The following is a 14,217-nucleotide window of genomic DNA, read 5'->3' as shown; positions in this document are numbered from 1 at the left end:
GGATGGCTCCGATTCGAAACAAATCTGAAAGGTTCTAAATTTGACAAAATCGGAACCGTCGGTTCTGGAACGTGATTCGGTTCTAACAAGATAGGTTCTGTAACCGGATCCGGTTCGAGGAAAGTGGCTGGGCCGCGGGCATTGCGTCGTAGCAGTCCAACCCAGATCCGATTTGAGCAGTGGGTAGGCCGCAGTCCGATTCCGGCCATAACGGGTATTTAACCGAACCGTCTTCCAAGAAGCCGACCGTGACATCGCCATCCCGCACCAAGCGAGGTATTCTCCCTCTTCTCTCTAGCTGTCTCTTTTCCTCTCCCTCCTCCCTCCATTCCCCCTCTCCCTTCTCGTCTCCGCTGCTCTGCGACCTGTGCGAAGCTCCTGGAAACGCTTTCTCGTTTCGGTATCTTTCAATTGCCACCTGCTGCAAGAAGTCACCCGAAACCCCTCCTCTAACCCGACCTCTAGCAGCCGTCTCCCGAAACCCTTACTCCTCTCGCGCCTCTTGCAGCCGTTCCCCGAAGCATTCCGCTTCCCCGACCTATTGCAGCCGTTTCCTGAAACCCTTCCTCGTCCCTGGCCTCGTGCTATTTATAATTTTGATAAATTTAGTGATTGTTATTCTGAAGTGAGTTTTAGGTTTTGTGTGGGATGCACAATTTCGGTGCTGAAATCATGCTTTAGTTATTGATGATTGGTTTTAAATCGTGACGACGATCTATTGATACCAAAACCAAGTTTCTTTCACGTCGTGTAATTGCCGCATGATTGTTCTAAACATCTTCCTCGTGCAGATTTAGTGATTATATATATGGTTACTGTGTATGATACATGCGAAGCCAAATGTTTTTTTCTGCTTTTGAATTGTGGTCAAATTATCAACATCTTGTCTTAGTCTTGATCAGCTGATTTTTGTTTAGATGATGCCTTACGTATTGCATCATTTTGAAACATAGATTCCTTTTTCTGACTATATCAATTTTTTTTGTGCTGAACTTTTTCATAAATGTCGTGTTATATTGGATTCTCATTATATATATCTTTTCAATTCTCGTTCTTAAACCATGGTGGTTGCTGTATGATGTACATGCATCTTGTTGGATCATAAATGTTTTTCAATCGCTCAAGTTACTGGTTTTTTTCATGATATGTGTCCAATGTTTTTTATGGAATTTGGATTATTTTCAACCATTAGCAAGTTCTGATTGTGTCAAATTTGCTGATGGATTGTTGTGATCCAGGAACAAGGTTATGCATGTCTGATAAATTGATCTGGATTGTCCAGGAACAGGACACAATTTAATATGTGATGGTTGTTGAACAAAATGCATATATTGTGTAACCATAAATTGTGAACAGGTTTTATTTGTATCAAATGTGTTGATATGGATTGTCATGAACTCTTTGTGGAGTGCCTGAACTTAATTTCTGTGTTCTCTGAAGTATGGGAAGGTTCTATCATGAAATGAATGGTGTGTTGTCTCATGCCACAAATTGACATCGAGCCAAATTGATCAGTTGTGAACATGGACTCTGAACTTGTTAACTTTTGACTTTTTGTTCTGACTTGGAAAGTGGTGTTCGTTATCATGATACATATGTTTTTTGTTTTAGTATGTTTCAAATATCAATATCTGCAACCATCTGTGCTTGCTAATTGCCTTTGAATGTACATAATTGTCATTATATACATATATTTTTAGGTACAGACATAAGAACCTATAAGTTGGTTAATATGATGCTCCTGGATAAGAAATGAATGTGTGCACTCTCTTTTACATTGCTGAGTGGGGTTAGCATCTCCACTTGAATGTAGGACATCATGTCTTACCTACTATGATACCACCCTCCTTGTCTTAACTGATGGTACCCGTCGGTACGCTCAAAATCATAAAAGAAACCTCTAAAAAAACCTAAAATAGAAAAAAAAAAAGTTAGATTAAGATTTTTAAGTTAAAAATAAATATAAATTTAGTGTAATTTTAACAAAATAATATAAATTAGGAAAGAATAGTGTCACATATCTTTTTCAAGCTTTGAGTAGTTTTGTGGTATTTTTTATACAACTTGAACTTCAATATTCAAATGAATTTAAGTAATCAATCGATAGATATACTTGGTTCTACCATCAAAAAGAACGACGGGACTCCACGGGTGGTGGATCGGGATCCTCGATCCTATGTATCTGTATATCAATATGATATGTTTGTCGGACTCAATTTTGAAATTGATCTCACGATATGGTGTACTGATACACCGTATGCCATTGGTGCATCAATGTGGTGATGGTCGTAGTCTGATCGTCGTGAACCACATGTGTCCGAGGCGGCTCTTGAGGCAAGGATAAATGTGGCATGTGTTAGTGTGGAGCATAGAGAATGCCAGAATTTCTACTTTCGCTATTGATTTGTTACTTCGTATCGTAAAATCGATTATCGTACTGTTGTTCGAAGAAGTATGGCCAACTGTCACCGTACTGTTGTTGGCCGTAAGATTCTCCATAATATGACGGTTGTGAATACGATTATTCAATCCACAAATTAGAGTGTTCTTCCTCTAGAAAGAGAACACATACCTCTTGATTAGAGTGTTCTTCCTCTTAATCCTCATAAATTAGCTTCCTAAATTTGATCCAATCCACAAATTGTAGCTTTGTTGAATTTAAGAGAATGAAAATGTGAAAATAAGAGAGATGTGAGTGAAAAAGAGTTTAAGAGAGTGAAATAAGTTGAAATTGGAGAGAGAAAAGGATTTAAAAACCCATTTCTAAGTCTCAAACGATTAAATTAACCATTTAAAATAGGGCAATTTCAGCCCTTGACTGGTAACGATCAAATTTTGATTGTTACCACCCGGTATAGGTCAGTAATGATCAAAATCCAAGCATATTGATCGGTACATGTCGGTAACGTTCGGATTTCGATCGTTACCGCCTAGTACAGACCCCGTATTGCCTGATACGGGGTCAAGTGACCGATACTGCTCGGTAGATGGCGGTCCACGTATCGGTACCCTATCGGACTAGTATGTATCACCTGTACCGAGCGGTATGTATCAGTACAACAAACCTTGCTTTTGACCAAGATTCACAATACATTTAGTACTGTTTGGTGCATATGATATTCATCAGTCTGATAGGTTAACCAAGGCAAACTGGTCATTATGTCCATACTAGACTTATATCGGGCGATACTATCTGGTACGCTTGTTATAGAGTCAGTTCCACCTGGTATGGGGTGTATAGGCTCTGTACTGGATGCTTATTTTTTTCAACTTTAAAAACTTTTTTTTTTTGAAACTCAGAACTGGTACAGTACACTGGTATGGACAGATACAGTACTGGTTCGAGACGTGATTGGTACATTACCGACACACGAAAATATGACCTTGATTTTGACAGAATTGCTCTGCTGTTAAATTGTTAGTTGTTGTTGTGAATGTTCAACAACTTTTCTACCTTTTGTTTGCCTAATTTTTTTGTAGATTTATTTTTATATGTGATTTTACAGAAAATCATTTGATGATTCTTCAAATCACATTGCCTTTGCCATAAATATGATTTTTATTAATGCTTGTTTTGCTAATTAAGTGACCTACAAAAACGCTGCAACTTTCAAGCCTTTGGCTACAGTTACCGTACCAACTTGTTTCCTTTAGCTGCTTAATTTGAGTTCTTAATTATATCACTGACCTTTGCTTGCTTTCTACTGATACAATTTCAGACAAGGGTTGCTATTTTTCCCTGGGAGTCATAAGGGACACATCTACGGCAAAGATAAAGTTGAAGAAGTTGTAGACAGAACACCTGCTTTGAAGGTATATTGTTATGATGAGTATTCTTTCTTGAAGGCATAGTCAACTATTAATGAGTCTTATACTGGTGGAACTGTAGAAAATTAAACCACCATGGATGGGCCCCTAGAAAATATCAAAACAGTGGATGCATCTGTTGGGAGCACCAAGGCCATAAATATATCACTAGAAGGAAGTGTGGCTGTGGCTGCTGATGTGTCTGGAGAAGGTACCAATGAAATGGATGGATCAATGAGAAAAGCCACTATGACTAGTGGACCAGTAGAAAATGACAATGGCCTTGTTGGAGCAGTGGAAATTTCCAGTAACATCGATAGTTCAGTGGGAAATGTTGATGACAGAGATGCATCAGGAAGTATAACTTGTTTGGATGGATCTTTAAATACTGGCAATGTGGATGAATTAGTGACTGTTGCTCCCGAGGCAACTGAAAATTTACAGTTAGAACCTAAGGTTGGTATGGTTTTTCATTCGGAAGAGGAAGCATATGAATTCTATAATTCATATGCCAAGAAAAAGGGATTCAGTGTGCGCAAGGGGCATCTTTCCCGAAGAAGAGATAATAGCATACGAGATAGGCACTATGTCTGTAGCAATGAAGGTACTCGTCAAGAGCATCGCACTCATGTGACTAAGAAACCACGTCCACTGGAGAGAACAAAATGTTTGGCTCGTATTGAGTTCAAAGTGAATCGTAGCAATGTATGGGTAGTAAATAAGCTCATTGAAGAGCACAATCATCTGCTTGCAAGCCCAAATAAGATTCACATGTTGCGGTCACATAGAAAGAAATTGCCTGTTGAACGTGCAATCTTTACTGAAGCAGATTACTATTATGGGGTAAAACCTTCTCTGATGTATGATTCTCAGTCAGAGGAGGTACAGAGTATGGGAGATGGAGAATTGCTTGTGAAGAACCAAAACAGCTGTTTGAGTGCTACAAGGCTGCGGGATCTTGAAAAGGGAGATGCACAGTTCCTTTTAGATATTCTGAAAAATAAACAGTCTGAAGATCCGTCATTTTTTTATGCTGTACAAATAGATGAAAAGGAACGCATGACCAACTTCTTTTGGGCGGATGCACGGTCAATAAATGATTATGCCTACTTTGGTGATTCAGTCTTGTTTGACACAACCTATCGAACGAGCAGGTTTGACATACCATTTGCACCATTTATTGGCGTAAATCATCATAAGCAAATTGTTATATTTGGTGCTGCATTGCTGTTGGATGAATCTATAGAATCATTCATTTGGTTATTTAGAACTTTTATGGCTGCTATGTCTGGTAGACAGCCAAAGACAATCTTTACAGATCGCTGTGCTGAAATGTCAAAAGCGATTACTATGACTTTTCCTGATACATGCCATCGACTTTGTTTATGGCACATACTTCAAAATGTTCCAAAGCATTTTCATGGTGTGTCCAACCGTGAATCCAACTTCCAAAAAGATTTTGAGGATTGCATATTTGGAAGTAGTTCTGAAGAAATTTTATGTAAATTATGGGATAGCTTGATTTCTAAACATTGTCTTGGAAATAGTGCATGGTTGAAGGACCTATATGCAGCCACAGAAAAATGGGCTCTTGCTTACCTTAATTCATTTTGTGCTACCATGACAACAAAACAATGGGCTGAAGGCATGGACAATCTCTTCAAGATTCATTTCTACAGGAAACTGCCTCTGCCCAAATTTATTGCACAATATTTCAAGGCATTAGTTCAACTACGTGAAAAGGAACTTTTTGAAGATTATGAATCTAGGCAAACTAAACCTGTTTTGTTGGTTGATATACCTGTTCTAGCTGAAGCAGCAGAATCATATACAAGGACAATATATGTGGATTTTGAATACGAGTACAAGAGCCAACTTGCTTGCCTATGTGAAACTATTGCTATGGATGGGACAGTTTATACTTTTAGAGTTTCTATTCCTCAAAAATGCACTGGGCTTGTTGAGTTTAATCCATCCAATATTACAATTAAATGTAGCTGTAAAAAATTTGAATCAATGGGCATCTTGTGTATGCATGCATTAAAAGTTCTTAACAATAATAACATTCTCTATCTCCCTCCTCAGTACATTTTGAAGAGATGGACAAAGTATGCAAAAGATGGGACATTATACTGTGGACCTCATTTGGCAGCTGATTCCAGTGCCCAAGAGTCATTGATCTCACGATACAGTCGCATTTGTCATAAAGCAGTATCTGTTGCGGTAAAAAGTGCACTGTCAAAAGAATCCCTTGAAATTCTTGAACATGGGCTTGACCGATTCATTGCTGAAATGGAGAATATGTTTCATGGTGCTCCTTGGACCAAACAAACACAAGATGTGAATGTCGATGATGCTATGCAGCATAATACATTAGAAACAAGTGGGATTTGTTTCGATGGTTTTGAGTTTGCTGCAAGATGAGCTTAGATTGTTGTATGCCTTTTTCAAGTGCCTGTTGAAGTACTCTTCACATGGTCTCACATGCAGTGCAACTAGAGGTTTACTGCTATTTCACCAAGTGCATGCTTTGACTTGTCCTTATGCCTGTGATTCTGTTATTTTCTTAGATGCAGATACTTCGGTGAACTAAGATAGATTCTTATTGATGAACATCAGTTTGCAGAGTATATCTGTAAAATCTAAGATTTAACTGTTGGGCTCTTTTAATATACTACCACACTTTGAGGGTCTGTAATTTGTAAATTGACAACTGTAGACTGTTTTTGTAAATCTTTCCCATTTTGGCATTCGACATGGATAGGCCTTAACAAGTTCCTATAGTTTCCTGAGTTTGGACTTCATGTTTAGCCGCTTTCCTTTACTAGAAAAATTGAAGTTCAGTTTCCTTTGAGTTAAAGCGAATGTGAATTTACTGTGTGCTACCAAAAGTGTCTTGTGGGCAAATTGATAGACTTGCTGAGTATGCGATTGTACTTTTTTGTTTTATCCTTCTTAGCTAAAAGGGCTTGAAGAAAGAGTTCTTTTCTTTGTGATTGTTGAACACTCTTGAGCATTTTATGATTTACAGGAAACAGAAACCAATATCAATTTTCTATATTTCCTGATTTTTTTCCTGATTTTCTAAATGTGGTAGGAATCCTATCCTTTGTGGGCAAAGGAAAAGGAATAACACTACTTTGCAAGGTGGAATAACACTACTTTGCAAGGAATCCTATCTTAACCTGAACTGGTGCAGAGCTGAGTTTTGTGTTTGTATGATTTGAAATGCATTAAATAGTTACATTATTTCTCTAGTAATTAAACACTTGAGCTTTGATATGTTACACATTGTGGGGCAGCTGTTTTTTATTTTTTTGTGATATAAAAAGCTGTAGTTTCACATTGATGATGTTAAACAAATTGTCCTAGATGTAGACCTTTTATTTTCTTGTCTGTTTGATATTTATTGAACCAACTGTGCTATCTTGATTCATAGTTAGATTTAGTGTTTGTGCAGTATATAATAGAGTGCGACCAACTAGTTTGTAGGTGATCTATGAAGCATGAACAATTCAAAATACTTGCTATGCCATTCTGAGACTTGTCAGACACCTCTCGACATGCTTCAAATACTTCAAAACATATTAGGACTCTTGTGTAACTCATATTTTCTTTATGTTTTGCATGTATGTAGGATGTTTATATCAATCTATAAAAGTCTTCAACACAATAAAATGTTCATAGACTAGGATGTGTACTTACTAGTTACTACAATGTTTCATATACACATTGGAATTTTTTTTGGTGAAATTTGATAAACCATATAAATTGTTGTTGTGCCTTCTATAAATTTTGTATATCATTGATTTTGTTTAACTTGTGTAAAAAAATATAACATGTAAAATCTGTGTTAATGGCTATGTCCATGCTTTGTCATGTCTTTTACTAGTTTTGATGTGTTGGCTCGTCTATATCATGTCATTGTGTACATGCTTCATATCAGGTGATCAAAGAAATCACTACTTGAGGTTAAGGTTTCAAGTTCAGATCTGTGACCCTTGTCCAGTCAGTCCTGGTATGGGGGCATGCTGATGCATGGTATGGTCCCTTATTGGCTGGCACGGATCAAAGAGAATGAAGGAGAGAAGAGAGGACGAGAGGAGAAGGTTGGAGGAAGCTGAGAAGATGGCTGTGCATGCCGTTGAAGGGGGTGACAGTGACCATGGTTTAAAATATCTAGTATTGGATCCATACTGGTCATTGGCCAAACTGGTATGGGTCTTGTTCCTATTGATGTACTAGCACATGGTACACAGATACATGCTACCACCAAAGGGGGAGGAGGCGAAAGAGGAGGAGAGTAAGAGAGGAATAAGAAGACGAAGAGGATCTGTAGGAGTGTTGACCTATGGGTTGGCGCAAGGTATGTAATACCGTACCATACCGATGTTTCGAGGTTGGCTTGGTACGGTACGGTACTGTGTACCGAGCGGTATACCTAATTTTAAATATTTCTTTCTCTCTACTGTAGCACTATAGCGGTCCACGTATCGGTACACCGTCGGACCGGTATGTACCGCTCATACCGGGTGGTACCATTCAAAATTGCATACCATGGGTTGGCGAAGGGTGGCCTAGGGCACAGGTGCAGGCATGAGCAAGGGACGCAGAGTTTGGTGTAGTGATTGAGAGAAGGTGGCTTTTTAATTAAAAAACTCTTGAACTGGCCTGCATCGCTTGAAATGGGCTGGTCATGATCCGATTCTCTATTGGACTAGTACTTACTGCTCCATTCATATTGTTCTTGGCAGCCTTTTAAACCTTGTCAGTGATGACCACACAAAGAGGAGGTAGCACTGGCGATGGCAGGATGTGGATCCAAGGCTATGACGATGTGGGTGGAGGTGAAGTGCAGGAAAAAGAGAGGAGGTGGAGGTTGTGGCAGCGGTGATGGTGTCGTCCCTGTTGTTTTTTAATTATTTTACCATCTTGAACTTGTTGAGAGCCAACAACTGCCGACAGGTAGTTTAAAATAACCACTTAGAATAGCAAAACATAATATTGTAGAGAAATGCAAAATGATATGGAGGTCGCCTGGCCCATGTGTTGGTCCTTCATCTAATTCGTAAATATTGGGTCATAGTTAGTGGTACACCTGGTATTTAGACCATTTCTTGAGGTAAACACCGGTGACATGGCATCATAAGCACTTTACCCTCGGCTATCTCATGGGCATTTGACCTTTTACTTTGTACATAGTTTGAACCTACATGTTGTTGATTTATGGCTTCCTCCTTCCTGAAGAAATTATGGTACTACGACAGGAATTTTCTTTCTCTAATTTTTTATAGATTATATGCTTCTATTCTTTGTTCTTGTTTATACTTACATCCAATGTTAGTATCTATATGACCTATATGGATTAGCTGAAATATACAAGTTCATATGACACACACATACACATTCATTTTCATTCTAGGGTTGACTCCTGGATTGCTTACAGCAAAGCAAGTAACGTGTATTAAAACTTCTGGGACATTATTTGTCTTTGCCACGCCGTGAAATGCATACTTACACAATCTATGATCAGGCGATGTTTGGTGATTATTTTGTAAAGTTAGTCAATAGTGTAAATTTAGGAATGGTCAACAGAATGAATGTCTGTATATATCTAAGAGAACTGAACAGGAATTTGGATTTTAATGCTACAAGAAAAACTCATAGGAGCATTTCCTTTGTAACATGACCAAAACCTCAGGGCTATGAGGTTGTAAGAGTTTATAGGAGAACCCCATATTCAAGTTTATCAAGCAATGTCATTGATAAGGATAAAATTGGTCAACTTGTAACATCTCTTTTCTTTGTTCATGGTTTGCCTTCAAAAATTTTGATATCTTTGTGTTTGGAGATTTTTTATTGGTTTGTTGGGTTTATAAGTAATGCTAGGTGGGATGTATTTAGTACCTAAGAGAGAATAGTATTGTATTTTACGGATATGTAGGTAACCTACACTACTGATCCTTGAACTTTGGAGCAAATTTCAATTGGGCTTTTAAACTTCAATTAATTCCTGATATTTTTATGGAAGCAGTATTAAATCATAGACAGTTCACAGTTCATACAAAACATCAGTTGGTGTGGTACCTATCCGAAAGACATCAGGAGTTGCAGTTTCCGGGGATGAAGTTGGCACCTAGCTAAGTCATCAGTTTATTCTCAACTGATTCGTTAAATTTCAGTTGATGTTTTAATTCAGTCCATCAGTCAACTTTCATCCATAGACCTTGACAGAAAGCTGATGTAGTTACAATATACCCATAGTAGTTCACAGTTTACATATAAGGGCAATTGTGATGTGCCCTTTTATTTCATCAGTGTTTTCATCATATAGGGTCTGTTGAAAATGTTTCACACAGATGTTTTCATCAGGGTTGGCAAGTATAATCCTATCGCACAACCAGATTAGCTTTCCGTCAAGGTCTTTGAGTACATGTATGGCAGGATTTGTTTGAAAACATAAATTGAATTTAGGAATTCCTTTGGAAACAAAATGACATTAGGCACTTAATTGAAATTTGGCCTAAAAAACAATAGTGTATTTCACTTGATGTTTATTTGTGGTCTAAAATACTGATAACTATGAAATTTTTTGTTATTCTTTGTGATAGCTGATGGATGATTTGTGTTGCAGTATGCGACTCCCCTCAGAATCAGTTTAAGAAAAATGTTGACCATGGATTTGTGTTGGATGCATGCATTTGTGTTGGATGTGTTGCTTCCAGGAGCTAAGGGAGCTGTTCTTCAGTTTTTCTTTTACAGTTTTTTGGATGGGTTCTGTAGCACCCTTTGAAGAAATTCTCTCTCGTATATGTATCCTGCTCAAGATGATTGGGGTATGCTCTGCACAAATACTTGAGTGAGTGTGGCTTTTATAAGCAGCACATCTGCAGAGTAAGAAACCAGTAGTTCTAATCATTTTGTCCATTGCTATAGGCTATAGGTATACTTTTCAACATATTTTGGAAAAAATCAATGGCCATCTTGGTAAGATTGAACATGTATTTGGAACTTATATCAACATATTTTGGTTGTTTTGTATGCACTAAAAAATTGATCTCACTCATCAACGTGCTTTGTGCACTGAATTCTCCTCTTGAATTGATTGTTTGCCTTCAATCCCATCATCACAAATATCTTTGGTTTATTGCATCATCCAGATGAGTATCAAAATAAAGCTGCATATAGCTTTCATGGTTCATGATTTGCTTCTTAACAAAATTGAGAGTATGCTTGTTTTGTCAGATTTGAAGAATATATCTGAAGGCATCAATGGTTGACTTTGCCATGTATTTAAGCAATCTGTTTCTCTTGTGAATTTATCTCTGTTCTGGTTAAACTTAGAAAAACCAATATGCAGGTTTAGATGTAATGACTTGCCTCTCTGACAATGTTGGAAAGACTGATATTATTGCAGATTGAGAATCCTGAATTCTGGAATGGACAACTTTGCTTATAGAAAAAACTATCATGTTATTTTTAGCAAGGTTCATCGTACCATGGTGTACCGTTCGATATGGGCGGTATATACTAGTCCGATAGGGGACTGGTATGGGCGATACATTGGTATACCCCCATGTACCATGTGTTGGTATGTTTGATACAGCTTTGTATAGCTCGGTACATGCCATACCAACAGCTGATCGGTACATCGGTGCGGACCGATAAGACGAATCATGATTTTTAGTCTATAAATAGTTGCCAAGATAGTATGTATTTTAACCGAAGAACATGCATTTTGTACCTGTCTGACATAAGATGTCAATTTTGCTTAGAATGCTAGGAATTTGCTTTAATGGATTCCTAGTCTGAGGATAGACTGCTTATAACTTAGTCATAGGATAGACTGCTGGTTTTGAAGCTTTGGAGGTCTCGCTTATTTACTATGATGTTCTAAAACTTCTTATCAACAGTGCCTCATCCTAGTGGTTCCTTGTTGTCTTTATCTTTTCTTAGAGGTTCTAGGTCCCGATACTTTGTTTAGCTTAGGTAATTCTCTTGGTGGGAGTTCATGCCTTTGGGTAATCATCATTGACAATCATGTTAGTATCTTCTACACCTTTGGTTAAATTATTTCTTTTAACCTGTTGCTACCTTCCCTTATGGGGGGCAATTTCATATTTTTCGCTTCAGTCTATCTGAATGAAAGGAGTCAAGGTAATATAGCCTTAGCATGAGAACTGAGATCCAGACATTTGTCATTCTCCTGTTTCATTATTTTCCTTCTTCCTCCAATGAAATGTAAGATCATCAATCCTATTTCTATATTTCTCTCCATTCTTGCACTTGTCACTATATTTGTGGCATTATCATCTTTCAATAGTAGTTTTCTTGCTGTCTTTTGCTTATATCTTCTTTGCTGGCTCCTGGCCTTCTTGATATATTTGAGGTTAATATTTGCAAATGTGGTCCAAGCTTTAAGTTGCTTGGACTATGGTTTTTCTAGTGCAGCTTTTCATACTAATTTTCTAGGTTATATAATAAAAATAATAGGAAATTTTCATCGTATTGATAATGTATGCAAGTGAAGTATCTGATTGTATTCAAGTGAAGTATTTAGTATTTACCAACTGTTTTGCAAGGATAAGGTATTGTGTGCTTTCTGTTTGAGGCTGACCAATCATCCCTTATACATTGAGAAACTCATCACCTCTTCTTTTGCTTGCAGCATGCTTTCTGTTTGACTTCAATGCTTGACCATTAATGGTTAAATCTTTTTTTTTTCCCTTCAAGGAAGAGTGGAACATTGCTGTTGCAGATATGCAAAAACATGTAGCAAATATTGTGAGTTCAAGTAAGGGTCAATAATTTTTCTTTAAAGGTAAATTTGATAAGATCACTTTGGTTGCTTGATTGCAACTGAACTTTGGGATATTAATAGGAAGTTGTCTTATATGTGGGTTGCTATTGGAGGAAGCAGTCAGCAGTTTACGATTCTTTCCATCTATTCAACTTGATTCATGTCCGTCATGGTCCATCCAAAGGTGATGCCATTTTATTTGAACTTGCAAGCCATCTTGTTATGTTGTCCTTGCAGTTTTGCATTATGATCCATCAGTTTTGGTACCCTGTATTTTTGTTGTACAACTTGGCATAAGTGCAATGGTGTGTAGGATCCTGCATGTATTCTTGTTGACACTAATCTTGTACCACTATTTGATGTTGCAAGCAGATATAAAAGGTTACTTGATGGAAATATCCAACGATAGAACAGTATACTAGGCTGTAAATTCACAGATACATTTCTGCACGTATGTAATCAACTGTTAGGATTCACAACCAGTCCCAAATAGGTGGTATGAGGCTTGTACAAATATGGTTATGTTAAGATGTTGGATGTCAATTGCATCTTGCATTTTGGTTGAATGGTCTATTGGATGAGATTTAGCTGGCATCAATTATTTGTTTCATCACATGTGAACACAATCCAAATCTTTGCTACAGTTTTTGTGCACCATCGATATTTAATCTTCATAAAACTACAAGGTGATGCTTCGGTTTTGTCAATGTTACTTTAGGACTTGGTTCAATTCCTTGACTAGATATATCTTGCAGGTACAAAGGGATTTATTAACTTGCTAAGTCAAAGTTAGCAGATATCGGTCTACCATTCAGCCTTATTGGTGGTTTTACTCCTGCAGGTGCCATTCCTCGTCAACTTTCATCTGAAGTGTCATAGTTTTGTCTTCAATGGTTGTATCTGTGCTCTAGTGGGTTAATATTACTTGCAGTACTCCCATGTAGCTTCTGGTCTGTCAAGCTCTGCAGCATTTGTCTGGACAGCAACAATTGGCATCATGGCTGTTCTTGGTAAGAACTTTCAAAGGTAAAACAAGTGTGTGCTTATGTAATTAGAAGAATTGTTGACTGCTGTTTATTAGCCATCCTCACATCTTATGCATGATCAATAAATTCAATTGGATTTGATTGTCAAATTACTGCAACACTTTCCTAATTATCATCAATGAACTGAAAAGAATCATTGTAAGAAATGTAACCATGCCGGCAAAACTTGCCATACTCTGGCTGTAAATTGCTGCTTCCACCAACTGTTGTTGTATATTTTTCTTTAAACTGCTAAATTAGTCAACAAAGCATACATTTGGCCTCTCTGGTCAACCATCATTTTTTCAACTTCCACCAACCGCAATTTGCTATTGTTGGTCCAACTTAATCATCACGTAGTCATGACACCTTATTGGTAGTCATCATAACTAGAACTGGACCTGGCAGTAGTCATCAAGCTTAGGGTTATTGGTCGGACTGGTGGATAAATCGATCAGATTGTATGCTTAATTTACAAAAAAATTGTAGAATAATTTAAACTCTGACTTTAATAGGTAAAAGATTGGTTGGCTGAGGGGGAATCTTGAAAAATGTAGATTACTTTTCTTCATAATCAAGAAAACT

At 37.5% G+C, this 14,217-nt stretch overlaps 1 protein-coding gene across 17 annotated transcripts; it reads left to right on the top strand.

Moving 5' to 3' along the window:
* Positions 1-248: 248 nt before the first annotated feature.
* LOC135582125 (protein FAR1-RELATED SEQUENCE 5-like) lies at positions 249-13,745 on the top strand. Of its 17 annotated transcripts, none has more exons than XR_010475766.1 (6): positions 1,956-6,308; positions 10,442-10,701; positions 12,541-12,601; positions 12,689-12,791; positions 13,363-13,448; positions 13,539-13,745. XR_010475766.1 is itself a non-coding variant. In XM_065078197.1 (3 exons), exon 3 carries the CDS (start codon positions 3,904-3,906, stop codon positions 6,229-6,231), a length of 2,328 nt encoding a protein of 775 aa, XP_064934269.1. In that variant the 5' UTR covers positions 258-276; positions 3,720-3,813; positions 3,890-3,903; the 3' UTR covers positions 6,232-6,599. The 17 variants fall into 17 exon arrangements, 5 of the variants coding, with proteins under 5 accessions (XP_064934266.1, XP_064934269.1, XP_064934268.1 ...); XR_010475769.1 differs by having other exon boundaries at positions 12,541-12,628; positions 12,728-12,791; XR_010475772.1 differs by having other exon boundaries at positions 12,476-12,601; positions 13,552-13,745.
* The last annotated feature ends 472 nt before the right edge of the window (positions 13,746-14,217 follow it).

This window comes from Musa acuminata, chromosome BXJ1-8 (genome assembly GCF_036884655.1).
Source record: "Musa acuminata AAA Group cultivar baxijiao chromosome BXJ1-8, Cavendish_Baxijiao_AAA, whole genome shotgun sequence".
Classification (NCBI taxonomy): domain Eukaryota; kingdom Viridiplantae; phylum Streptophyta; class Magnoliopsida; order Zingiberales; family Musaceae; genus Musa; species Musa acuminata.
This window is presented reverse-complemented; position numbering and strand designations above follow the sequence as displayed.